The 26,148-nt window shown below is 47.9% G+C and overlaps 8 protein-coding genes across 8 annotated transcripts; 5 read left to right on the forward strand and 3 right to left on the reverse strand.

The window, feature by feature from the left end:
• Positions 1–13: 13 nt before the first annotated feature.
• Positions 14–652, reverse strand: F4813DRAFT_393375 (Isochorismatase hydrolase; the record flags this gene model as incomplete). The annotated part of the gene is made up of 1 exon (XM_049247414.1): positions 14–652. One exon carries the CDS (start codon positions 650–652, stop codon positions 14–16), a length of 639 nt encoding a protein of 212 aa, XP_049095757.1.
• Positions 653–1,931: 1,279 nt separating this feature from the next.
• On the forward strand, positions 1,932–2,934 carry F4813DRAFT_393376 (carbohydrate esterase family 1 protein; the record flags this gene model as incomplete). Its single annotated transcript, XM_049247415.1, has 2 exons — positions 1,932–2,234; positions 2,290–2,934. The coding sequence occupies 2 exons, from the start codon at positions 1,932–1,934 to the stop codon at positions 2,932–2,934; spliced, it is 948 nt and encodes a 315-aa protein (XP_049095758.1).
• Positions 2,935–3,938: 1,004 nt separating this feature from the next.
• On the forward strand, positions 3,939–5,162 carry F4813DRAFT_393377 (uncharacterized protein; the record flags this gene model as incomplete). Its single annotated transcript, XM_049247416.1, has 3 exons — positions 3,939–4,569; positions 4,674–4,702; positions 4,752–5,162. The coding sequence occupies 3 exons, from the start codon at positions 3,939–3,941 to the stop codon at positions 5,160–5,162; spliced, it is 1,071 nt and encodes a 356-aa protein (XP_049095759.1).
• A 1,161-nt stretch (positions 5,163–6,323) lies between these two features.
• F4813DRAFT_373501 (armadillo-type protein) lies at positions 6,324–10,930 on the forward strand. The gene is made up of 3 exons (XM_049244820.1): positions 6,324–7,034; positions 7,426–10,382; positions 10,444–10,930. Exons 1-3 carry the CDS (start codon positions 6,877–6,879, stop codon positions 10,497–10,499), a joined length of 3,171 nt encoding a protein of 1,056 aa, XP_049095760.1. The 5' UTR covers positions 6,324–6,876; the 3' UTR covers positions 10,500–10,930.
• Positions 10,931–11,448: 518 nt separating this feature from the next.
• On the forward strand, positions 11,449–15,668 carry F4813DRAFT_393379 (uncharacterized protein; the record flags this gene model as incomplete). The annotated part of the gene is made up of 4 exons (XM_049247417.1): positions 11,449–12,470; positions 12,535–12,640; positions 12,732–13,274; positions 13,362–15,668. The coding sequence occupies 4 exons, from the start codon at positions 11,449–11,451 to the stop codon at positions 15,666–15,668; spliced, it is 3,978 nt and encodes a 1,325-aa protein (XP_049095761.1).
• Positions 15,669–16,339: 671 nt separating this feature from the next.
• F4813DRAFT_383069 (DHS-like NAD/FAD-binding domain-containing protein) lies at positions 16,340–22,070 on the reverse strand (the record flags this gene model as incomplete). The annotated part of the gene is made up of 8 exons (XM_049245895.1): positions 16,340–18,205; positions 18,236–18,289; positions 18,326–18,584; positions 18,660–19,111; positions 19,168–19,277; positions 19,310–19,397; positions 20,215–20,864; positions 20,981–22,070. The coding sequence occupies 8 exons, from the start codon at positions 22,068–22,070 to the stop codon at positions 16,340–16,342; spliced, it is 4,569 nt and encodes a 1,522-aa protein (XP_049095762.1).
• A 330-nt stretch (positions 22,071–22,400) lies between these two features.
• F4813DRAFT_246404 (NAD(P)-binding protein) lies at positions 22,401–24,127 on the reverse strand. The gene is made up of 4 exons (XM_049240084.1): positions 23,826–24,127; positions 23,105–23,767; positions 22,913–23,047; positions 22,401–22,861 (listed from the first exon to the last, which is right to left on the reverse strand). The coding sequence occupies exons 1-4, from the start codon at positions 23,908–23,910 to the stop codon at positions 22,731–22,733; spliced, it is 1,014 nt and encodes a 337-aa protein (XP_049095763.1). The 5' UTR covers positions 23,911–24,127; the 3' UTR covers positions 22,401–22,730.
• Positions 24,128–24,593: 466 nt separating this feature from the next.
• On the forward strand, positions 24,594–26,080 carry F4813DRAFT_383070 (FAD/NAD(P)-binding domain-containing protein; the record flags this gene model as incomplete). The annotated part of the gene is made up of 4 exons (XM_049245896.1): positions 24,594–24,669; positions 24,749–25,173; positions 25,232–25,344; positions 25,396–26,080. 4 exons carry the CDS (start codon positions 24,594–24,596, stop codon positions 26,078–26,080), a joined length of 1,299 nt encoding a protein of 432 aa, XP_049095764.1.
• Between the last annotated feature and the right edge of the window lie 68 nt (positions 26,081–26,148).

Genomic DNA, 26,148 nt, shown 5'->3' on the forward strand with positions numbered 1-26,148 from the left:
GTATGAAGTCGTTTCATTCCGCTTCCTGGGCTTTTTTAAACCCGTCTTGGAACTCAGTGGCAGTAGTGACATATCCCCTATTGTTAAGGACCTTATTAATCATAATATCATGGACAGCCTCATCTGAATCCGCGCAGCCATCTGAGATAACCGTAGTAACGTATTCAGCGTCGGTTGCCGCAACCGCAGTCCTCATCACACACCCGGATGTGGTTAGGCCAGTAAGGACTAACGATTTGATGCCCCTTTGCCTCAGGAATTCGTCTAGACCGGGGGATCGAAGAGCAGAGACATGGCCGGGCTTGCGGGTAAATGTGACATCGTCGCTGCTACCTTCGGATAATTCAATAACCTCTTCGCCACCGCTTGACCTCGCGCTCGCGACCGTTTCCATAAGCTTATAGGCGCCCCGACACGTCTCAAACGTCGATGTGTTTAAGTCTATCAGGGCATGAACTACCTGGATGCCTTGCGACTTTGCCCAAGCCCTCATATCAGCCGCTACACGAAGAGCCACAAGAGCCTTCGGTCCACCGGCTTTTTGGACAAGCATGGAGTGGAAGTCTAGAAGTAGTAAGGCCGTCTGGGAAGGTCCATAATAACCAGGCGTGGTTGGATCTGTCTTGTCGAATATGGTGGAAGGATCTGACATGGTCGGTGAGGATGAAAATTCTGAAAAGGTTGATAACTTGTGGCTTCTTACAAGCAGCTTTAGCAATGATGTAACTCTAGAAACTGACGAGGTAACTGATAAATTTTTAATTAATTAATTTGAATCGGCAGGTATTTATATTCTCAACCGGTCTTGTGTCTATCGATAACTTTGCCGACGCCGGCTCCGGTGTCTAATAAGCACCTAATATATCCGAATTCGCTTCCGAAATCATAACCCACCTAGACTTGATATCCAGATAATGTAAGAAAGCCCATCAACAAACTCAATATAAGAAAGATCTGGCGAGTGTTTGAGTGAACGGTAGTTTACCAAAAGTAAATACTGTAAGTTGGATGGAGGTGACACGTATAATGAATTCCCAGGTCTGGCAACTCGCCCTATCAGGTTAAGTTAACCAGCGACCATACTTATTACTCACCAGCGATTGTTGTAGTTAACCTTTATTGAATCAACAACTATTCCATCCTCGTTTACCACTGTCTGCGCATTGTTAAGCACAAGCCTCTTATCTTGATATCATCAGATACTAGTGAGACCTGCTTTGTAAGTCTAACAGCCTTCCTATAGACCGTACCATGTCTGAACGGCTCAGGCTTTAAGCATGAGTGATAACTCGGTAGACTCAAGAGTAATGAGGAAGTGATACCTAGGGAGGTTCTTTGGTGAACTACTTACGAGGTCTATGACATATCGTATGCTTAGGTACCTACCTATATATACAATATATATGAAATCTTTAGTGGCGTCATCAATCAGATTAGAATAGCTTGTTGCCCCTGAGTAGATGCCGACCTCCACATTCGGTAGGCGGTGCCGAACTTCGCTTTGTAGTCGTCAGCAACTGGAATGTAACAATGGTGGCTGAGATTTATGGGACATACAAGGATCACATATATGATCGTCGTATATAGTGCGTATTCAGCAGTTCAAAAATAGAAACTTCTCTGTCTCTTGATCAGCTAAATCTTATTTGATCCTAATGCGGTTCCACCTTTGGCTTGATTAGTACCTGGTGCCAGTGCCATGATATCCGCTTGTCTTCCTCGCAACCGAATAACTGGGGAAGACGCCTGATGGTGATAGGCTGGCTGTTCGGCGAAATGAACCTATTGTGCTATGCACCATGTACCACCGCACACCGTCAGCGGCGTCGTAAAAGCGACAAACCCTTGCTGACTTCGCCGGTATATATAAAGCGCACGGCAGTACTCAACAAGGTTGGCAAGTTTTTAGTTTAGGTCATCAAGCTTACACCATGTTCTCTCTTTCGCTTGCTTCTCTCGCTCTCATCTCCCTCGCCAGCACGGCGCGGGGACAAGCCGCTGGCTGTGGCCAGACACCGTCTTTCACACCTGGCGACTTTAAAAACTTCACTGCCCCGGGGGATCGCGAGTATCGCGTATGGTTACCGGCAAACTACGACTCTAGCAAAGCGACGCCGCTTATTCTTAGCTACCATGGTGCCAACAGGGTTATATCACGCCAAGTTGAACTAGATAAGTTGACCGATCCGTTCTTCAACAAAGACCATATCGTGGTATATCTGCAAGGTCTAGAGGTGAGTCACCGTAACATGCCAATCGCCTAGGTACGTGTTGCTAATACCTGGATAGGTTAGCCGACCTGGCCACACGGAATGGGAGGGAGCTCCGGACTGTAAATCGGACGACATCGGGTTCACAAACAACGTTCTCGACGCTGTGAGCAAGGAGCTATGTGTGGATGAGAAGCGCATATACGCGACAGGCAAATCCCAAGGTGGAGGTTTCGTTGGCCGCCTTGCATGCGACTCGGGTCTTTCGAAGAGGATCGCGGCGTTTGCCCCGGTCTCGGGGGCTTATTACATCAAGGAGATCGACAATGAAGCGGACTGCCACCCGGAGACCGTCAAGGTACCTTGCAACGCAGCTCGGTCTAACATCCCAATCCTGGCTTTCCACGGCGGCGCCGACACCACAATTAGGTATAACGGGGACTTCCGGTCGGGAGCCTGCTTGCCGGCCGTCAGTTCCTGGGCGAAGCAATGGGCGGCCAGAGATAACTTGGACCAGACGCCGGTTAACACGACTATCGCCCAGTCAGATAACGGTGTTAAAATGAGCTATGGGGGCGGCTTGGTCTCGCTGGTGTATGATGGCGACAATATTGGCCATGACTGGCCATCTACTCAGACGAACGCGGATAACGAAGGAAACGTGGCGGCTTTCAATGCCAGCACGGCGATTATGGAGTTCTTCCGAAGCCATAAGTTATCTTAAACTGTTATGTCATAACTATTCTTTTCGATGATACCTAGACTTAGTTACCTATTATCATATATAATCACTAGAAAATAGACTTATTGCCTATAACTTTACTTCTATAAACGTTTGTTGCTTTGACTTTCTTTGCGTTGAAGGACTGAACCCAACTTAGGAGTGTGTACGCTGTGTCAACTCTTGCCCGCGAAAGTATAAGACGTCGATACCTTGGTGCAGAATGTAAGCTAGCTCTTATATTGGCATCGTTGAAAAGCAGCTATGAGCTACGTTGAAATGGCGTTAAGCGATATATGTTTTCGCTATTGATTGCGTGATTTGTAATAAGATTGATTATACAATCATCCACCCATCGTCTTCCGTCGTATGACGGAAGCCCCCGGATTTAACGGACCTAATCCTAATAGATTACAAAGTAGCACAGGTTAGTTACATGACCCCGGCATAGTTGATCCCTAGTGATCTGCCGTAACCAGTATGCTACTAAGAATATATCGGACTCCGGGAGCCTTCGGGATGGAGATCGCTTCGTTCGTAGGAAAGGCCTATCTTGTATAATGAACTGGGCTAAACACTGTAGAAGAAAATTGTAGAGATGGCAAGAATTACTGTTCACTACCAGGTATAATGTCCACTACTGGCTATGATAACACTATAAAATTACGGGACAGTTGCTTGCATTTGCCAAATTCTAATAATACAGAATACATAGGTGGGGGATGCGTATCCCTTTTCCAAGTCGGAATACGGGAGTGGCCATCTTTTACGACACAGTTGTTCTTCGCCGCCATATCCTAGTAAAACCGACAACACAACGATACCTGGCTCGCGGACTTAACTATAGGATTTATAATCAAGGTAAACCATATTAAAGCTGCTCATAGTCTAACGTATCAACTGCCCTTCATGCTCTGCGCTTTTCGCCTTCTAACCACCTAGGGAAAAGCCCCAGGAGAGAGTAGTCGTTACTTTGACCCCTTAACATTGTTTTTGGGCCGAGAAACATGGCCTCAAAGTTCATATATCTGATCGGGCTCGTGGGAGCTTTTGCTCCCGCCTTAGGGGCCTCTATTGAAGGTCTTCGTCAGACATCCCTTCCGTTATCGTCGAGAATCATCGCCCAGATGAATCAATCTGATGCCTTCGTCGAAAATATTGCTGTCCGCAGTAACGGTGATCTTGTCGTGACGCTTCTCAATCCATCGGCCTCGGTCTATACCGTGAAGGAGCCATATAGTGATTCTCCGATTACGTCCCTTGTCCACACGTTTGAAGGTGCCAACGGTACAACTGGGATTTCCGAGACGAGACCCGATACGCTCGTCGTCGTAGCGGCACTCATCCAGGACGCTGCGATGCCCCTGCCGAACACAACGTGGTTATGGGAATTGAAGCTAGGCGACGGAGATCAGCAGGCTACTGCTCGTAGAATGGTCCACATTCCCGAAGCACGTTTGATAAACGGCATCATCTCCGTACCGGGCAGCGACTCTACCGTCTTGGCTGCGGATAGCCAACTTGGCGTTATTTTCCGAGTTGACGTCGCAACTAGCGAATACAAAGTTATACTTGATACCCCCGAGCTGAAACTTACTCCCGAAGCAAGTATCCAACTCGGTGTCAATGGCTTAAAGGGTATGTGGGAAAAAAAACCCCCCCATGTAATACTGATATCTGAACTTTCTATTTCTTTATCATCGAGACTCGTCCTTATATAGTAGCTAACGGTTAATAGTAAGCAAACAACACCTCTTGGATATTTCACCAGGTTTATCCTATGCCTGGATGTTTAAGGTCTAACATGTCTTGGCTACTAGATTCGTGACGGATATGCGTATTTGTCTAACTCGAATCTATTCTCGATTTATCGCTTCCGGATTGACGAGCAAGGATATCCTATACAGGGCGCCAAGGTTGAGAAGGTCGTCACGATCGAAGGCGTTTCATTCGTGGATGATTTTACTTTTGATAGACATGGAAATATATGGGTTGCGACGAGCATCAATAATACAGTGGTAACTGTTGGGAAAGATGGTCGTCAGTCCGTAGTGGTGGGTTCACTCACAGAACTTACTGTTGCAGGAGATAGCTCTCTCGCATTCGGTAAAACATCGATTGATCAAGACATTCTTTATGTCACTACGTCAGGGGCAATTCATGCTCCCGTCAACGGTACGATTACCGAGCCAGGGAAAGTTGTTGCTGTTGATGCGAGAGGATATTACTAGTATGAGCTGAACTGAGCTGGGCAGGGCTGAGTTGAGCTATGCATGTAACCTAATCTAAGTTAGCAAGCAGGGCTACATTGGAGGAGAGTGATGATTTGTTGTTTATACTATAAATGGATGACGGGAAAATCCTTCGAGCCAGTACTAAAACCCAAGTTGGTCTTCAAGGGGATGGTCTATTATAGTTGATACGCAAGTAGGACATGATAGTATGTACATATTAAAAAGATGTTAGTTAGAATTCCAAATCGGGAACACCGTTCCATTGCATTGGATGGATCCTAAGCTCCAAAGCTCCAAGGGTCCTGACACTAAGACCTGGAGGATGATCTAAAAATCTACCTAGGTTTGTGATCGAGGGTTGAATCGAAAGGGGGGCTTAGCCAAACTAAGTCGTTGGAGGATAATATATGCCACTGAGGAATATCAGAACGTTAAGGAAGCCGAACATGAAAATAAAGAGACGTAACCTAAACGTCAGGAAAAAACAAATGTAATCCCGTGTTGAAGCGTCTAAGGCCTACGGGAGAAACGGATGTAGTCCCGGATTCGCAAGCACATGCGGAATATCTCCAGATTTTTGAAATATACCCTGGTACTTAATGCGGGCGATGGGTCAAGATTTTGGCGGGGAAGAATGAGAAGGACAAATCTGAAGAAGATTTCGCCTTCACCGCTTGACCGCCTTACGAAGGTATACATACGTAAGTAGGTACCTAACATATCAATAATACTAGGTTACATTATATTGGAAGTTTAGGTACCTAGGTACATAGGCACATGTTATGTATAGGACCCTGCTTCATTGCCCCTGCCTCCGGAGGTCCCTTTTAAGCAGCTAGCCTGTCCACTTCTTTTGATGCCTAAATGGGACTAGGTTTAGATGCCTAAGAGAACTTTAAGAGTTTAGAAAAACACGATAGAAAGCGATAAGCATGAATCATGCTGACCCCTGCCTTACCGGCTATTGGCCCTTTTTTATCTGGTACCTACTGTCATAAGTACCATACACGGATAATACACACAAATATAGTACCTGAACATAGCCAATCCCAATAGGGGTGGCAGTGGCATTTGACAATAATTGGGTTTATCGGGGGTATTGGTCCCACAAATTTAATCGATTACAGTGAGAACCCTGCAATCTTATACACTTCCCCTCGGCAGCCCACCTATCAAGGTTGCCCCTCGCGGGCAGAAAAGAAAAAAAAAATTTGGCCGCCAAATTTTTTTCAGTTAGGATCTGGGACATAGTATTTTCTGCCACTGGGACACATAAAACCTAGTCCACCACTTCCCAACCCACATTCCATCCTTTTCCCAAATCCTCCTTTTTTCTTATCACACATACAATCTCTCTTTTCCTTTCCATTTACTCTCTTTTCTTGAAGAGTGACCATCTGAGCCCCTCCAACTCAGATTCGGGTTCATCCTCTTCTCGAGACAAAAAAGAGATCTTTGTTCTTCGCCGCGGTTGGGCTTAGACTGGATTAGACGAGCCACGATATAGAGTAGATTCTGTTTGTCAGAAGTTCTACAGGCTCCAGACGAAGGCCACCTCCTAGACTTGGGTGTGTATCCTTAGACTTTATCGTCCATTACCCATCACCGCATTTACGACCGAGAGAATTTATCGTCTCGGGATAATATCACACTCGACGACTTTCCATCAACATATCCTAATCGATTTCCCCTCCGAAGAAAGAGAATCAAAATGTCTACGGCTCAGGAAAACGCTCAGTCTATCAAGGTCTTAGATGACCTGATGCAAAAGCTCACCATTTCCAAGGATGCTGCTTCTATTAAGGACGCATCCCACTCTCTGGCCTCTTTCATCAACGGTCGCATCGAGGACCAGGAAGCCCCCACTAGGTAAGAAATTTTTGATGCTGTTATACATATATATACACATACACACACGTATTTATCGCTTATATTGCATCTTGCAATTTACGACTTCTTTGCTGTGTGTGGCCCTCCGCCTTTGCCACCTAAATCCTAGCTCCATTTTCATTTTTGGGGGACTTTTTTTTCTTCAAATTTTTTTATACCTAATCCATTTCAATTTTCGCCCTTTCCCTCTGCCGTTCCTATCCTTTTGCCCACACCCCCACCATATGCACGTGCCCAAAAGTGTCCTTTACATGTCAACCCCTCCCCCCACTCATTAGATGGCCATAATACCTGCTGGGCGAAATAGAAAGAAGAGGATAACGGGAAAGGGGCTAATCAACACATGCTAACATGAGATTAATTCTCGCAGAACCGTGGAAGCCTTAAAGAAGCAGATTACCAACAAGAAGGATGCTGCGGCTCGCGAGAAGGCAGCTAATGCCATCCAGGCCATTGCCCAGCACTCTGAGATCGCCCCCAACGTCGAGCCCTACTTGGTTCTCTTATTACCTCTGACCTTAGCTGCCATCGGAGACAAGATTACTGGTGTCAAGAATGCTGCTATTGCTGCCACCACCGCCATCGTTGAGGCTGTCAACCCCAATGCTGTTAAGGCTGTCCTACCCGTTATCGTCAAGTCTATTCTCGAATCCCAGAAATGGCCCGAGAAGATTACCGCTCTTGACTGCATTGATATCCTCGTTCGAACTTCCCCTGCCCAGCTAGCATTCCGAGTTCCTGAACTCATCCCTGTTATCTCCGAGTCAATGTGGGATACCAAGAAGGAAGTCAAGGAGCGTGCATACAAGACTATGGAGAAAATCTGCGAGTTGATTGTCAACAAGGATATTGAGCGATTCATCCCCGAACTCATCAAGTGTATCGCTAAGCCTGAGAATGTCCCTGAGACTGTCCACTTACTCGGTGCTACAACCTTCGTCACTGAGGTCCAAGAGCCTACTTTGGCTTTGATGGTTCCTCTGCTGGATCGTGGTCTAGCTGAGCGAGACACTGCCATCAAGCGAAAGGCCGCTGTCATCGTTGACAACATGTGCAAACTTGTTGACGACCCCAACATCGTTGCTCCTTTCTTGCCCAAGATGATGCCGGGTCTCCAGAAGAACTACGATAACTTGGCCGACCCTGAAGCCCGTGAAAAGACCAAGCAAGCTCTAGATACTCTTATCCGTGTTGGCGACATCAAGGATGGCAAGATCCCCGAGGTTCGCCATGACGGTGATGTTGCCGTTGTCTTGGGCCACCTCCAGGCTATCATCCCCAGCAAGCACGCTAAGACGGCTGAGAAATTGACTCCTATTCTGCAGTACATCTCTGCCATTGGTGGCCAGCTCGTTGACGAGAAGGAAACCGAGCCCTCTACTTGGGCTGCTGCTGTCAAGCCTTTCGTCACAGTTGTTGTTGGCGATGTTGATGCCGAAAAGGTTGTCGACGGTCTTAGAAGACGCGCTTCTTCCGGTGCCGCGGATGAGGCCGAGGAAGAGGTAGATGACGATGAGGGTGAAGACCTCTGCAACTGTACCTTCTCTCTTGCCTACGGTGCCAAGATTCTTCTTAACCAGACCCACCTACGTCTCAAGCGTGGTCGCCGTTACGGTCTCTGCGGTCCCAACGGATCCGGTAAATCTACTCTCATGCGCGCTATCAACAACGAGCAAGTCGAGGGTTTCCCTAAGCAGAGCGAAGTCAAGACTGTCTTCGTCGAGCACGACCTGGATTCTGCCGACACTGAGATGACTACCATTGACTGGACTATGAAGAAGCTAGCAGAGGCAGGCGTTACCACCAGCAAGGCCGACGTTGAGAAGCGTCTTGAGGAGTTTGGTTTCACAGAGACGATGACTCAGGGTGAAATCACTGCTCTGTCTGGTGGTTGGAAGATGAAGTTGGCTTTGTGCCGTGCTGTCTTCGAAGCCCCGGATATCCTGTTGCTCGATGAGCCTACTAACCATCTCGACGTGAAGAACGTCAAATGGCTCGAGGACTACTTAATCAACTCCCCTTGCACTTCTATCATTGTTTCTCACGACAGTAGTTTCTTAGACAATGTCACTCAATACATTATCCACTACGAGCGATTCAAGTTGAAGAGATACAAGGGTAACCTAAAGGAGTTCGTCCGTAAGAACCCCCACGCCAAGTCGTACTATGAGCTAGGAGAATCTGAGATCGAATTTACTTTCCCCGAGCCTGGATTCTTGGAAGGTGTCAAGACCAAAGCTAAGGCCATTCTACGGGCCACCAAGATGAGCTTCCAATATCCGGGCACCCCCAAGCCTCAGATCACCGACATCAGCTTCCAGTGCTCGCTCGGCTCCCGTATTGCCGTTATCGGTCCCAATGGTGCCGGAAAGTCGACCCTCATTAACGTCCTCACTGGCGAGCTGATCCCAACCGCTGGCGAAATTTACCAACATGAGAACATCCGTATTGCCTACATCAAACAGCACGCCTTCGCCCATATCGATAACCATCTCGACAAGACCCCCTCAGAGTATATCCAGTGGCGATTCCAGACTGGTGAGGATCGCGAGACCATGGATCGAGCTAATAAGATCATCACTGAAGATGATGAAAAGGCGATGGACAAGATCTTCAAGGTCGAGGGTTCGCAACGCCGCATCATTGGTATTCACAGCCGTAGAAAGTTCAAGAACAGCTACGAGTACGAGTGCTCTTTTGCCCTCGGAGAGAACGTGGGCATGAAGAACGAGCGCTGGGTTCCTATGATGACAGCCGACAACGTTTGGCTTCCGCGAACCGAACTTCTCGGCTCTCACCAAAAGATGGTTGCTGAGGTCGATATGAGGGAAGCGCTTGCCTCTGGTCAATTCCGACCTCTAGTCCGAAAGGAGATCGAGTCCCACTGTGCCAACTTCGGTCTTGATGCGGAACTTGTTTCCCACTCCCGCATGCGCGGTCTATCTGGTGGTCAGCGTGTCAAGGTCGTCCTATCTGCTTGCTCGTGGCAACGACCCCACTTGATCGTTCTTGACGAGCCTACCAACTATCTCGATCGTGACTCCCTAGGCGCCCTGTCCAAGGCTCTCAAGAAATTTGAGGGTGGTGTCATCATCATCACTCACAGTGCCGAGTTCACCAAGGACTTGACTGAAGAAGTTTGGGCTGTCATGGACGGTAAGATGACACCCTCAGGTCACAACTGGGTCCAAGGTCAAGGCGCTGGCCCTAGGTTAAAGCAAGGCGACGATGACGAAGAGGAGAAGTTTGACGCTATGGGCAATAAGATTGTGTCGACGAAGAAGAAGGCTAAGTTGACTAGCTCCGAAGCTAGGAAGAAGAAGAAGGGTAAGTCTAATATTCTAGCGAATCCCCTCAATCCCTAATACAGCGACTAACCTGACTATAGAGCGTATGGCCCGCCGAAAGCGTGGTGAGGAGGTCTTTTCCGATGAGGATGACTAGACGATTCGTCATCATCCTCGCTGGCATGCATCCTTATGACTTACTCTTGATTCACGAATATGATCACTTTTCCTTTGTCTGATATGAACACAAAAAGTTCGGATTTGCATGGTTAGGCATTTGTCTCTGTTTCTTGCGCGCCAAGGTTGCCCAATGCTCATTGCAACTAAAGGGGGGCGTTTTATCGCATGGTCGAGCAGGACGAACAAGGAAGGGCATGATACCGCTGGATTGGAGGCCCAGAGGTTAGTCTTTCGAATTCTTGACTGCGAGAATACCATAGATAGATAAGCAGGTCGCTGAATAGACTTGATAGAGTTCTAAATATTCTTTCTACCCGTAGTTGCTAATGTGCTATTGTATCTTGATTTACACTCCGTACCCTTCTGCTTTTGAGACTGCTCTCACGCGAACTATGTAAAGCTGGATACTAAATGAATTATAGATTTATGAGATACCTAACGTTTACGGGCCAGGCGATAACGTTTACTCTAATTACAACAACAATCATTGACTTCATTCCCTTTCTTTGGGTTCGTTGGCATTTCAACAATATGTATTTTTTAAAATGTCGGATCCGGGTCAAAATGTAGTATCGCTAATGAGAGAAGTCCTTTGTTATAACCTTTGTCGCATTCGGACCTCTCCTTGAGTTTCCGAGAACGGTAAGACAGACTCATGGCATGCCTACAAAGGCTTTCTAGATATGCATTGAGAGGTGGGAAAGGGAAATATCCAATATCCAGATCTGAAGGAGTAATGCAATTTATCTAAACGTTAGCATTTTGTAACTTTGACAAAAGCATACCTTGGTAACATAGAATGATAACAGCAACGACAGGAAGAGAGCAATAGCGGTATTGTATAAGCGGAACCACGGGGTTAATTATATACATATCTATACACGGCCGCTCGTACAAGCCCCAGGATCGTATATTAAGTAGACCTAATGTTTGATCCCGACTATAGCTTCCCGTTCGAGACCGCCACGCCGGCTCGCCCGCCGGCGTGGCGGCCTGACGAGACTCTGAATATCAAAGAGCTAGCAGAGGCGTATCTCACGGCGTTTAAGACGAAAATACCTGATGGATATTTCTGGGACTGGCAACCGTTTTTCGAGGCGCTGGTCGAAGGGAACATGCTCGTTCGTGGTGTTAGCGTTGTATTCCCGCCCGATGAGGGCGATGAAATGGGCTGTCCGGACGATGACAGGTGGCGCGACAACCACGTAGCTGTTAGGGGAAAGGTGCCTAAGCCGCCTGGTAGCGGGTCGTGGAATTACACGTGGTATATTCCCGAATGGTCTCACCCTGACTTTGACCCGAACGCTACCGTGTCATATATACATGGATTCCGCGTACTGGGCTCCAGGGATCCGGTTATTAGGCTGTACCCGGCGTTACGGCCCGAAGATCAAATTCATCGGCCGACAGAGTGGGCGAAACGCTTCGGTATCTATCCGGGAGAGCTTGGGGGTCGAAGTCGTCTCAGCCCGACGCTCGCTGCGACTCGGGACCCGTGGGAGGACTATGCGAACCAGGTTAACCTGCTCCCGGAAGAAGCAAGAAGAAAACTCGCCCAAGAGACGAAAGATGCGGCGCTGAAGGCAGGGAGACCCCTTCCTCCCGAGGGCTATATCGACAAGGATGCGTTGGAGAATCTGATGAGCTCAGAAGAGAGGATGACGGGAGATCAACTACGGGTAAAAATGGCGTCGTACCTAACTGACGACCATGTTCCTCTTAACCTGCAAGTCGAACCTCCTACCACGTTGGAAGAGTTCGTAGACGACCTTCGAAAGAACTATCCGCATATCTTAGACGCCCACAAGACGTATTTCCAGAAGGCCTTGGATGATCAAGATTATCAACGGGTCATGTTCAATGATATGACGTCCGACGAGATGGTATACAACAATATTTATACACAGTCTGACGATGCGATTTGCGATCTTGAAGGCCCGATTCATGCGTGAGTACCGGTGTTTGACATGTGTGCTTTATCAGCTAAGGCTAATGGCTTTCGATTGCACCAGTGCTCTCTCCAGAGACAGGTGGAGAGATGTTTCGTCAAAAGGGGCCGACAGGTTCGACCCTCGATACTTGTATAACCTCAATGGTGTAAGAGAGGAATGGGATCCGGTGAGTTTTCTTGTCCCCCTTTATCCCTGAGCGCGAACGAGCGCAACGAGATGGGAATTGGCAATGGCTGGCTAATTCATTTTCCTGCTAGAAAACGAACGATATCCTATGGGCTGCGTTGCAACCAGCATTACTGCTTGTATCGAAAATGCTATTAAGCGATCATCCTGGTATAAGAGATGTGATGGACCTAAGGACGCGATACAAGATTCCGGACAACCTGGTTGAAGATCGGGACAATCCCAGCACGCCCAATCTCGTTGGATACAGGCCCTTAGAGAAGACGATCTTGGACCTTGAAAACTCGTGGCCGGAGATGATTCAGTTAAATGAAATGGGATACGATTTTGTCCAAAATGTGTGGAGGGTCCTCTTCTATTGCCTTCGCTTCGATATCAGTTGCGCGTGGTTTGAGCCCACCGAGGCGAATGATGCAAATGCTGTTGATGGCGTTAAAGAGGCGAAGACCTTGATATATGGGGTAACTCAGGCGAGTGGTCGCGGCCGGGATACAATCATCACTATTTGGATAGCAGCTGAGTTGATATGGCCGTTGCTGGTGCCCCAGTATAGCCAAAGCGAGAAGTTGACGGCGTCTTTCATAATTGCTTCGACGTTGATGCATGAGTTCGCTGTGAGATAACTCCCTTGGTTCCTAAACTCTTCAACTGCCGCGCGTCACATTTGCTAACATGGTCCTCGTCGCTTTTGCATATTTTAGCATGCAGTCAACTGCGCCCACGTCCTTCTAACGACCGACAGTTTTTTTGCAGAATTTCCAGGCCAACCTACGCTGACTTCGGTCCTTCTTAGACAACTGGGACATGTTCTTTGGGACATAGATGTAGAAGGCGGTGACCCTTTTTGGGATGGTATAGGTAACGCTGAGTTAGGCTTCGATCTCGAGAAGCAGCTTTGGGGGTTCCTCGCCAACCTCATGATGAGCGGGTCATTCATCAAGCCTTCCAGACAGATAACCACTTTGCCATTGATAGCGGAAGCAAATCCGTATCCCACTGCTAGAAACCCCCCTACACGTGGAATGAGACGTGCAGGGCCCATCCTACACGCCGAATATCCCACCGAGAATTATTGCCATCCCGTCCCTATCGATTACATGGCTCAGTTCTTCAGGGAGTCCTTCTGGACTGATGTCTACCCTGTATGGGGTCCCGAAGCCATAAAGCTGAGTCCCAAGAATCGTATCCTGAAGACTACAATGTCAACTAGTTGGATACACGCAACCGAGGGTCAAAAGCTCTATGGTAATACGGAATGGTGGTTTCTGTCCTTCGTATACCGGACGCTGATAAAGAACGACTACCAAATACTAGGAGAGTATTTGAGACGAAAGGCGTGGCACTTGATACTGCCTTCGGTGTTATCGATCCGCTGGGAATATGAAAGCAACCAATGGGAGTCGGAAACCGTCATGCCCCTAATGGCTCACATCATGAAATTGGAAGACGAAACAGACAAGGGTCAAGAGCTCACTCGGATTTGTTTGTTAGATAACGATCACATGCTCGACACGTACGTTTCTCAACACAACCGTAACATTATCAGTGGTGCGAATCCCGTTGTGATGTCCTTTGCTGAATGGTGTCAAAAGAACGAACGGGACTGGGAAGATTATTACTGTGAAGGCGGGATTATCATGCGGGAAGCATCAGCAACATATAGAGCTTTAATGAGGGACGTCGGATACCTACAGCGTGTGGTACTAGACTTTCTCAGCTTAGATATCAATTCTCGGCTCTATATTTATACAAACAATGCTGAAGCGGATCCAGGCCCCCTCGGGGTCATGTACAAACACATACAACTGGTGTTAGACTGGTCTCACCACTTTGTAAGGATATTTAACGTATACTCCAATTCAGCAGCATCTGAATCCCTCCAGCACGCCTGGGTCCTATGGGAAACACGTTTCCGATCCTGCCATATGGCCCTTACGGACCTCATGGAGATGCTGGGTGATCCGGACCGGTGGGACCCGGACGACATCAGCTGGAAAAGACGTTTTGCGACGGTACCGTCCTCCTACTGGAAAAACCGCATGGATCGAATAAGTGTTATTGCACACAGACAGTACGTCAAGTTAGACCCACGGATCCGCCAGGTCTTCGATGAATGCGAATCAATCATGGATCGCCTACGGGGATCAGGCAATCTCCCTACTCCGTTCCAGGACTTCGAATCAAATATTATCGATATACGACAAAAAGTAAGAGATGTGAAGAGCCTGGGTCAACCTCCGCCTGCAGATAGAGTGTATAACTGGACCGCCCCTGGCCCAGTACCGAAACATACAAAGCACCAGCCCCGAGCTTTCACACCGGATGTGCAGCCTAGCCCCATCAAGACCAAGTTACCCGAGTTCGATTTTATTCCCTCAGACAGGAAAGAAGTAAAGGACACTTTTGGTGTACCGAGCGACGCAAAAACACTAGGAAGACGCGCGCCTCGACGGCTTAATATACCGGACTGGGGCTCAAGCGGCGGAAACGTAGGTGGTTCCACGTCCGGGTCGACATCACGGGGCGGTGCTCTGGGGACAACGGGAGGTGGAGCGAACAGAAACCGGCGTCAGTCGCACAAGGGCTTCGCACGCTGGAACAAGGACCGGGATGGCGCACGATTTGTCCTATCCGCGCAGAAGATGAATAGCCTAGACAGTCTCCAGGAGATAGGGGTCTCTAGTTCAACCATCGAGGAGATAGTTAGGTCGGCCCCCTTCGGAACAGGAGGAAGTTTTCAGAGGAGGACGGGAGAAAGCATCTTCAGGCCACAAACTATTGGTGCTAGAGCCGGGAAGCAGCCGACTATATTCCCCAATGCGTATGCAAATCCTTTGGTCACGACAAATGAATCTGTTTTATATGACGAAGCGTACCTCCTCCAGGAGGCGCAGCGGTGGGAGAGACTTAGGGGACAACCATACCAAACGACGGATACCTGGCGGGACGCGCCGCGAGCTACGGGCTTCGGTAGTCCTGAAGGCGAAAGTCCGGGCTCGTCCCCCTGATCCAGGAGCGCACTCCTGTCCCCTGCTCCTAGCATTTAGTCTAAGCACCACTAGGATCGATCCCGCTCAGAGTTAGTGGGACTTTCTCGACTCTAGGCAAACCCCTAGAAGTATACAATGACTTCTCCCAATCCCTCGTAAGCGGCTGACGTTACGGAAGATGATGATGAGTATGTATAATAAGATAAATGCGAAGAGGGCGCGAATCAATAAGCTAACAAGAGCAACTACTGTGTTAGAGGCCAAGCGAGTTTGGGAAATTAGGTATTAAAGACTTGCTTTGCTATTAATGTTAATTAGGTTAATTTGTTTCTGACGCGTATAGAGGCGTCCTATTAGTAGACTCCGTACTTAAGTGATGAAAACAAACACTCGACGTGACTTACCGAGTAATAACCCCCCCTTCTCCCCCTAGGCAGGCATAAAGATTCCAACTAAAACCTCAAGGTGACAAGGCTAGGAACTGTTGTCAAGATAAAACAAGGGGTTTAAAGTATATGCTATATAACATAAACTTGTCTAAATATAAATCACTGTAGACAGCCATATATAATATATAGCTATACTTTCTTATTACTATTGGTTCAAGGGCCTCGAGTAGGCTTAATATGCGTGGTCTTCTATTACACATCTAACCTAGCCAGATAAAAGCCATGGCGTCGGATCATGCCTCATCTCGAGTATTTTAGTCCTTCGAGTACCTGGGCCCCCTCGAGGGCTTCCTGTTGGGCCAATTCCCATCGAAGTTGGTCTGAAGGGCTAGGCGGTTTGTCGTACGCACCTACACTAGATTCCTTAGGTGGCCTTCTGTAATTTGTCGTCTCGTATCGTAACTTGATAAGCGGGTCGCTAAATAGCATGGGGCACGTCGCCTGGCGTATGGCAAAAATCTGGGGTCGCGCTATTGGTGGTAGGTCAGATAGTGGACTCCGTGGTGATACATTCAAACTCGGCTCCAGGGGCTTGATCCTCGCAGGAGGCGAACGCTCCCACCCAGGATGGAAAGGAGGCAAAACTGGTCCTTTAGAAGGAAGCGCCCTACAGTTTATTGAAGGAGTCAACCCATTTTCAGTGACATTTGCTCCCTTAAGGCTGTGGCCTGGTGTAGAACGTGGAGGTGCAGGTTTCTTAGTTCGAGAAACCGTTCCACCAACCGGCATTCCCTCAATCATCTTTCGTTTCCGCCGGCGAGGATTAATTTTAACAGCGGCAGTGATGGAACTGGGCGGCTCATACGAAAGAGGCGTTGCGCTGCGGTTTAATTCTGCCAACCTAATCGGGGTCGGAGATTTACCAGAGCGTGCGAGCTCTTGAGCAGCCTTTTCATATTGTCTCCGGCTATTGCAATTAGCTAAGAACGTACCTTTGTTAGCAGGTCCAAATTTGATCTCTGGATCCATCCTTGTATTAGCTGAAGAGACGAGGGCGGCCGGCGCTGATTTCCTTGGTTTCTTTGATTTGGTAGTCGGGATGATAGTCTGAGATATCGGAGTAGGGTGACTGGAAATAGGAGGTGGGACAGCCGGCGAAGCTCGACAAGGGAGTGCGTATCCGAGATTATCAAAAGGACGGTCACCAATCTTGGCTAGGGTTTGGAATATCTCCCAAACTACGTATGCTCCACATTGGTAATCGTTTCTCATAGAAGACGGATTTTTAGGCGGCGGCCGAGGTTTGGCAAATTCGATCGTGTGTCGCCTCTTCTCACCCAGGCTTTCCCGCTTAGACATAGTCTCCCTCTTCTTCTCGGCTAAAGCCTCGCGCCTTTGCTTTTCGATTTGTAAAATCTCATCAGGAGACAGCCAAAGGTGTGGCTTCCTATCTTTCAAATCGTCAACCCAAGCATCACAATCCCACTCAATCCAGTAATCTATAATGTCGCCCCAAGCACTATCGGACGGCCTCGTCAGGTTAATAAATATGACCTTGCCTCCTTTATTATGCACAGCTTTAGCAAATTCCTTGACCATCACCTTCAGACCGTGGACCTTAAGACTAGTTCCTAATATTAGGAGGAGGTCTGGTCCGACGGAAAGGTCGTGCTGAACTATGGGAGATATGAGATCGGACTGCGGATGCTCTTCTCCATAGAGGACAATATCTGGCCTAAGCTTGCCGATACCTAAGGCTCTCTTCCCCCTTTCCTGGCGCGCGGCAGTTGCTCCCGCGCAGTGGGGACATTCGGGCTGTTCGCCCGACATCGTACGAGATTCCCGTCCATCCTCATCCCAATCACATAGTTTCCCGCAAACAAAGCAGCGAAGGGCATGTAGAGAGCCATGAAGAAACACGCATTCAACACCCTTGTCTTGAGCTAAAATTGAACGGGTAATGTTTCGCCCGGAAGTCTCAGAGCCTTGTGATGCTTGTCCAACATCCACATTAGGGTCGTCTTCATCCTTTGATGCTTCCGAATTTTCTTTCGAATCCTTTCCCCAATCTGCCAGTTGTTGTTTAGCAGATTTCCTCCTTTTATTGCCTGCACCACTCTTCAAGTCCGTAGAAAGACCAATCTTCTTCTCGATTTCGTCGATGTTCTGAGTATATACTCTGGCAAGTTTTCCAACATCACGTAGTTGTGCGATAAAGCGGTGAGTGGTGGTTGGTTCAACTTCCTTTACCTTTTGCCTTAGCGTAGTAGCGAAACGATAGAATACAGATGTCTTCAGTGGATCTGCCCATATATTACAGTCGAATAGATCTCGTCCTTTCATATTACGTAGGCTCGAATTAGAGGTCTGCGAAGATAGGAGATCAAAGGAATTTTGTGTGTCTTCTAGGTCGGATGCCTCGGAACTTTCTGCACTCTCGCGTGAACTACCCTCTGTAGATGAGTTCGCATTTTCGTAGGGGTCGAATAAAACAGGCGGTGGCGAAGAGAGGGGTGACGAGCTAAATACTTTGCCCAGAATAGCTCTTGGGGTAGTATCCCTCGTTCGAACGTTACGGGAGCTATGTCCTACGCAGAGAGCCGAGTCATCAGTCTGGGACGAGGTTCTTGAAAGTCGGGAGCCTGAGAATAATGACTCTTGGGATGTAGAAGATTGCACGGAATATTGCGAGGCGTGTCGAGGTAATGGTGGCCGCAGTCCTGACTGCGACCTAGTAAGTCGCTGCAACGATATTTCAGAAGCTACTACTTCTTGTTTTACAGAGGCCTCTCTCGTAGACTGAACAAAGGTTACTGTATCCTCATCAGTGCTGCTGACTAACGTATTCGCCCTATCCTGGGTTTTCTGACTATCCGAGCCGTCTGCCGCTTTCCTGTGTTTATGTTGGTCTGTTATCCTTTCAGTCGTATGTGATATTCTTCTTCTTTTGGTCGGACGTTGGCTTATAGCGAAATCAACAGCCTGACCATCGCTATCTTTACTATGGCCGGCCTCCGCCCGTTCAAACTGGGCCTGGATGAGTGAATAAAGCCCATTTTCTGAGCGGAAGTCCTACACGAATAGTCAGTCCCTAGATATCTCCAAATATAACAAGGGTATGATCATACTGGGATACCGGAGTTGGTACTTATTCCAGCACCTGTGATTATAACAACCTTTTTGGCTTTCCCCAGCGAGTTGGCGACGTCTTGGAGCAATTCCGAAGAAGTAGGTGTGACTTGGAGTATCGTCATACTGAATGTTTAAGACCAGAATGCCCAAGGCCAGTCGCGAATTCGAAGGGATTGTGTTCTAAGAAGCGCATAAAGGAGTCATCGCGCGAGGATTGCTTATAAAACTTGTAGTCTAACACGTATCTACGAACTTGCCGTGTCCTCTTCCTCTGGAAGCTTCAAGGCGGGCGCATAAGTAGAAATCGAGGGTAAAGACGCGTCAGCACGCGTGTATCGCGGATTAATTAAGTTGTCAAAAGGTCGGTCTTAACATCTATGACCAAATAAAAACGATAGGACATCGGTTGTTAAATTGAAGAGGCGCGATATAATGGCTTGTGGTATGCCGACGGTTAGAGAGACGTTAATCGTGTACAAGACGGGAACATGGAAGCTATCGATCGTGGGGCGGGAAAGTATACGAATATAATCGGACAATCGAACGTGATTTCGAATACAAATGACAATAGCAGAAGTGCGAAGACAGGACTATATAGTGTAAAATAAAATAAAATAAAGTAAGCAAATCCTAAAACACAGAAGATAAAAAAGGGTATATAAACTAAGTTGTGAGGAGGTAGTTAAAAAGTACGAGTAAGTACGAGGTCGGCAGTAGCAATTACCTTCAATCTTGGGTACAAAGCGCGAACCATCTTTAGCTAGTGTGGAGTCAGTAAACACTGGCGAAGCTGACTGAGCTGCTGAGATGGCAGTAACGCGTGCTAAGTTGTTAAATTTACCCCACTAGTTTGGTACATCGTACCTTAAACTGCGGAGATCGTTTAATTAATCGCATATACGTGTATATTTGCATACATGGTCGCAGAATATATGCATATATCTGGTCAATATCTGGTCCAGAGGTCTTCAAACAATTACCGAAATAAACCCAAAAATTAATAATTACCCTAACACATTCAACAGCTTCGTAAAGTCACCCACGGAGCCGAGGCCAGTTACGCAGTCGTAGCCCTTTACACTCTCCCACCCAGGCTCTTTATCGTCTCCAAACACACAGTTCTGGCTGACACCCGTCGTGATGTCTTGCAGCGCTTCCCTAACAGGCTGCGAATACAGCGCTGGATTAAGCCATCCTGTGCTATTCTTCCCCGCCTTCAACCTCGAATCATTGATCAGCGCCACTAAAGCGGCTACGACTGGTGTGCTAGCACTCGTCCCAAGTACATCGGTCTGGTAGCCGCCTACTTGGATGACGTAGTTCGTACCAGTTGCACTGATATCAGGGAATGCCCGTCCGGATGCGTTATATAAGCCTCTATGAGATCCGCTGAGGGTAGATATATACTCGTCCACGACGCCTTTTTGCCACTCCGGCCTAGCGAAGTAGTTGCTGAAGCCGCCTGTGCTAAAGTCGGCTCCCTCTAAAGGTAAAGTGTTTCCTGTCGCGCCTACAGCCGTAACGTACGGGCAGCTGGCTGGGAACGTGGGAAGGAATATCTTACGCCTTCGACCATCATTACTATAACACTGGTTCTGCCCTATGCCGCCAGCGCCGCCATCGCCGGAGCCGGAGAGGACTGTAATACCGCGAGCTGCAACAAGAGCAAGAAGGTCACACACGCGAGTAGCATCTATTAAAAATAATAGTTAGCAATTGCTTCGGTTTGACGAGTTTAGATATATCTCGAGAGTGGCAACTCCTCAGCCGATTAAAAGGGGGAGAGAGAAAAACATTAATGTCACGTACATGGAGCTGGCACCGACTGCTCATCGTCGGCGTATGAGATACTCATAACGTGGGGTATTTCTTCGTCCTTAAGGTCAAGAAGGTACTGGAAGAACTCGAGGTATGGCTCATTATCGCTCCTGTTTGATGGCATCAACCCCCCCTCGCGATCAATCTTCTCGCCACGCCCTCCTGTTGAATAGTAGATCACATTCGCCGGATAGGCAAGGGCCATAGCGTACTCTACATCCAAACTAGCCTCTAACCCCGCTCTCGATTCTGGTGCATTAGGCTGAGGGTTTGTGCCATTATTTAGCGTGATAACAGTGAAGTTATAATTCAGTGGTGCGAGTTCCGGTGAATACCTTCCAAGGAATGCGGAAACATCGTCGTATTTGATCCACTGCTCAAGGAAGCCAGCTATTCCGAATCGGACAGGTGACTCTATAGGCGTTTTAGTGTCGGCATATATCACATTATAGAGCTTCTTGAGACACGCTGGAGTGACGCCCGATAAGCAAGGCTGGTCGTCATCGCTCACCTTGAAGGCTGCTTTTCGAGAAGGGCGGTGCTTAAGCCTAGATTGAGGTGGCGGCATGAAGTTGGAGATGGGATATATAAACTCGACATTTCCGTCAAGTATTCGAGGCAGTGCATATGATTGAGCACGCATGAATGATAAAGAGTCCTGGAAAGAGTAATGTCCTAGGTTGGTGCCAAGGATCCTATTAACTTCCGCAGCAGTCGAAGTGAATTTCACCATTGAGCCTTCGTTGGTTATATTTGTGATTCTGTTCGACCTGAGCCATGAGTGGACCAAATCCAATGTCTTTCGGTCGGGTGCTTGGTAAGCTTTCACCTCATCCCTCGCGAGATGGTGTCCGTATTCAGCATGTCGCGGATCGCTGATACGACTGAGGCGGGTTTTTAGTTCGTTGATTCTGGGCTGCTTGAGTGCGATTGACAACTGTATCGGTTCTTCTGCCTTCGCTGGCTTCTCAAACTTCCAACCGACCGGGAGATTGGCTACCATCTCGCGAGTGACCAGCGTTTCTGCGGCCACATAGCTTGCCCATGCTCCAATCAGGGCGCCTACATGAGTTAATCTCATGGTGAATTTCCCTAGGAATTAACGGCCACTTCAAATAAATAAACGAAGCACCCTCTATCCAACGAGACTACAGAGTCCCAGTCTAATCACAAAGAGAAACCAAGCTCTCCTACCTCACCGAAGGAAAATTTGAATGAAATAGCTGTCTATCAAGATATCGCCTCCAAAAAGCTCCAACGCCCTTACGGAGCGTATCCGTTTTCTAAGCACATAATCGCTTAGTATCGATGATGCTAACATGCCTAGGTATACAGCCGGTTTAGCCGGGGCTGGCGTTGTATAAATTAGTAGACCCGACCAGCGTACGGAAGCGACTGGAGCTTTCTAATGCCATTCTAGGCTTGCGATGGACATACTCCTGTACATTTATCAACGGGGTTAATCAATACTGGCTGGTGGCTAAGCTTAAAATAGAAACAGTGCCACAGAACCAATATGTTTATAATAGATCATTTTAGGAGATCTGGCCTATTGGCCTATAAATACTCTTGCCCGGGAGACTAGAACATGTGAACATCGCAGTACCTACATGTAGCTATGTTAATTATTATGCTAGATGACGTCTATAACGTATGTTACCACCTCAAGTTTTTCTATACACTGATCTATCTTTCCTAAGGTGGTGATCCGCCTTCGCTGTACGACGCACCGATACGACATTCACTCTAGATTGAATTTCTCCCCGATCAAACCCTCACTTAAGTGCCAAAGACGCTCGGCTATGCTGGGATCCTTTGCGTAATCTGCGCTGGGAAAGAATTGACAATCGGACAAGTAGAGGCCACCACGAGCTGGCAGTACACATTAGAAGAGACATTTAGCCGGTGGACAGAGGACCTCACTATTTAATGCAGGGTCTAACGCTGCAACAAGGGTTGTCGACGCGCCTTGGTCGCAGTTCTTCCAGAACGTGGACGTCTTCGCAATAGCATCGGCCATCTCATCGTCATGTTCTCGGCCAAGCTGGCTATCAACACCTAGACGAACAGTAAGTTGGTATGTTCTTCATGGTCAAGGGATAGACTATGTTTTACCTCCTGGGTGTACGGCGTACGACATAATTCCATCCGCCTGTAAGTGCCCTTGAAGATACAGCGTGAATAATATGTTGGCCGTTTTGCTTTGAGCATACGCAATGGTAGGCATATAGCCATCTTCTTGGACCCTTCCGAAGACAGGTGATAAAGGAGAGAAGGGCTTCTCTTCTTCGGGGACCTCCTTGTTTTCAATATTGTAGTCATGGAATCGAATGGTAGATAGTCGATGTCCGTGGCTAGACAGGTTGACAATTCGAGTCGCCCCGGCAGGTGACTGTTTAGCTGCTTCTTTTAAAAGAGGAAGCATGAGCTTCGTGAATAAGAACGGGCCGATATGGTTCGCGCCAAATTGTATCTCGATCCCCTCAACTGTCCAGTGGCGAGCATTATAAGTGGCACCGGCATTATTCACTAGTATATCCAACTTCGAGATTATGCCAGTGACTTCAGCAGCCGCTTTGCGAATTGAGGCCTGGGATGCTAAGTCTATTGTAACGACTCGTACATCAACTTCTGGGTATAATTCTCGAATATGTGATGCTACGCTATCGAGCTTTTCTTTGGTTCTTGATACCAGGATCAGAGTTGTAGGTTTCTGAGATGCGAAAGCGATGGCGGTTCCTTCACCAACACCTGCTGGCGCTACGCCAGTGATCAGAACTATTTGCTTTGTCAGGGTTGTAAGTAAGTCTTAGATGGGGAGGGGAGATATACCTACCATTCTTGCCTTCGATGTATTGGGCGTAAGTACTGGCGACCTCTAGTCCGGAAGTCTTCTCTCCCCACTCTAGATTCGACGTCATTTTGGCTACTTAGACCTTATGGCATAATCCACATACACGGGGAGGAGACGTGAGAGACGATGCTATAGCCGTTCTTTATTTTATTATCCTTACTCCTGGGATAACGATAACAACGAAACTGGCCTTAAATTATTCATTCTAACCGAGCTTGACTCCCGTTGCGCCAGACTGAACCGCATTCCTACAACACGGGGTTCTTCAAGAATACCGGCGTTATTTACAATCCGTGCAATCGGCCGTTCTGGGCATTCCAAGCCGAGAGTCGATGATCAAGTATAGGCTAAGGTCAGGGGGGAGTATACGTCCAGGGTACCCCGTTTGGAGGTTATTAAGGCGGACAAACTATCCGAAGTTCCACCTACCTAGGTCACAACGTGGCCCAGCCCCTTGTCAAGCCGAATCCCTCTTACCTTAGGTCTCGGGAACATGGCAGCATGGCTACTAGAAAGGGTCAGCGCTCCACCGACTTGGGGAAATCCCCATGTAAGAATCCCCCACCCCCGCATCGCGTGTTGGGTTTATGGAGTGGTTTAGCATTAGGGGCAACCGGCATATTTAAATGTCGATGGTATCAGCACGTTATCGGCCGTCATCATACATCTAAAATAGTTTGATTATCCAGTCGCAACTTTGGCGTCCTGGATTCTGCTACAAGAAGATTCCTCTGTGCATTGGTTATCGAGATGACAACTAACGGCCATACCAATGAAGCAGCAGAGCGACCCAAGACGGATATAAAAGTAATAGTGGTTGGGGCTGGTATGTAATATATGCAAATTTTACGAACCCTCCGAAGCGAGCATCCGACTAGCGATCTCTCTAACCTCGAATTTTTTAGGATTTGGTGGCCTAGGAGCGGCGATAGAGTGTCACCGTCAGGGACACGATGTCGAGATATACGAGGCATTCCCAGAGCTCAAGACGCTTGGAGATATCATCTCGTTTGGGCCAAATGCGGGGAGAATTTTCTATCGTTGGTCAAATGGCGAAGTAGTCCAACGAATGAGGCCCCTGAGTATCGACCTGAGGAAGTACGGTTTCAATATTCATAAATATGACACCGGCGAGATTGTTATTAACCAGAAGACACCTCAATATGCTGAGGATGCGCCAAATTTTAACGGCCACAGGGGCGAGTTACACGAAGTAGTCTTTAACTACGCCAGAGACGATCTCAAAATACCAATTCACTTAGGACACAAGATCCAGACTTACTTTGAAGACGAGAAAAAATCAGGTATCGTGCTCGAAGATGGTAGAAGAGTCAGTAAGCCTAGTAAACTAACTTTTCGTCATTATGGTCAGCTAACCGTGTAGAAAGATCGCCGCCGACGTAGTCATCGCGTCAGATGGAGTACGCTCTAAGGCACGAAAGTCCGTGCTGGGCTATGAAGATAAGCCAAAAAGTAGTGGATATGCTGTTTGGCGATCATGGTAAGAGCAAATCGCTATTTAATACGTAGGATAATAGCTAAGAAAGTGCAGGTTTCCAAATAAGGACATGCTCGCCGACCTGGAGACTGCCCAGTTCTGTAATAACGGCGATACTTTCAACGGGTGGATCGGACCGGACATGCACTTTTTGTTCAGCACTATTAAGAACGGCTCCGACTGCTGCTGGGTGCTAACTCATCCGGACGAGCATGACATTGACGAGTCGTGGAGTTTCCCAGGGAAGCTCTCGGAAGTTAAAGAGGCATTGAAAGGCTGGGATCCTCTGTGTACTCGAATCGTCTCGAAAACACCCGAGGATACGCTTGTTGATTGGAAGTTGGTATATCGGGATCCTTTGCCTACCTGGGTCAGCCCTTCTGGACGGATCCTACTTTTAGGAGATTCGGCGCATCCATTCCTCCCTACGAGTGCCCAGGGAGCAACTCAGGCGCTCGAAGACGGCGTAGTTATCGCTGTGTGTCTGCGACGAGGCGGTAAGGAAAACGTCCCGACCTCTGTCAAGGCACACGAGAAGATAAGATACGATCGTGTCCGCCAGACCCAGAAGACCGGCGAGAGTACGCGAGATATGTGGCACAAGACGGACTGGGAGAAGGTCAAGAAGAACCCCGAGATAATCCAATTCCCGAGACAAGAATGGATTTTTGACTTTGACGCGGAGAAGAATGCCGAGGAAACATATGACACTATTGTTAAGGAACTTCTTGCGGCATAGACTATGGATTTGCATGCTTAAGCTAGGTACTTAGGAGGCAGGTAGGTATCTATCTATCTGAACGATTC

Source organism: Daldinia decipiens (genome assembly GCF_022478715.1).
Source record: "Daldinia decipiens strain CBS 113046 unplaced genomic scaffold F4813scaffold_43, whole genome shotgun sequence".
Lineage (NCBI taxonomy): Eukaryota > Fungi > Ascomycota > Sordariomycetes > Xylariales > Hypoxylaceae > Daldinia > Daldinia decipiens.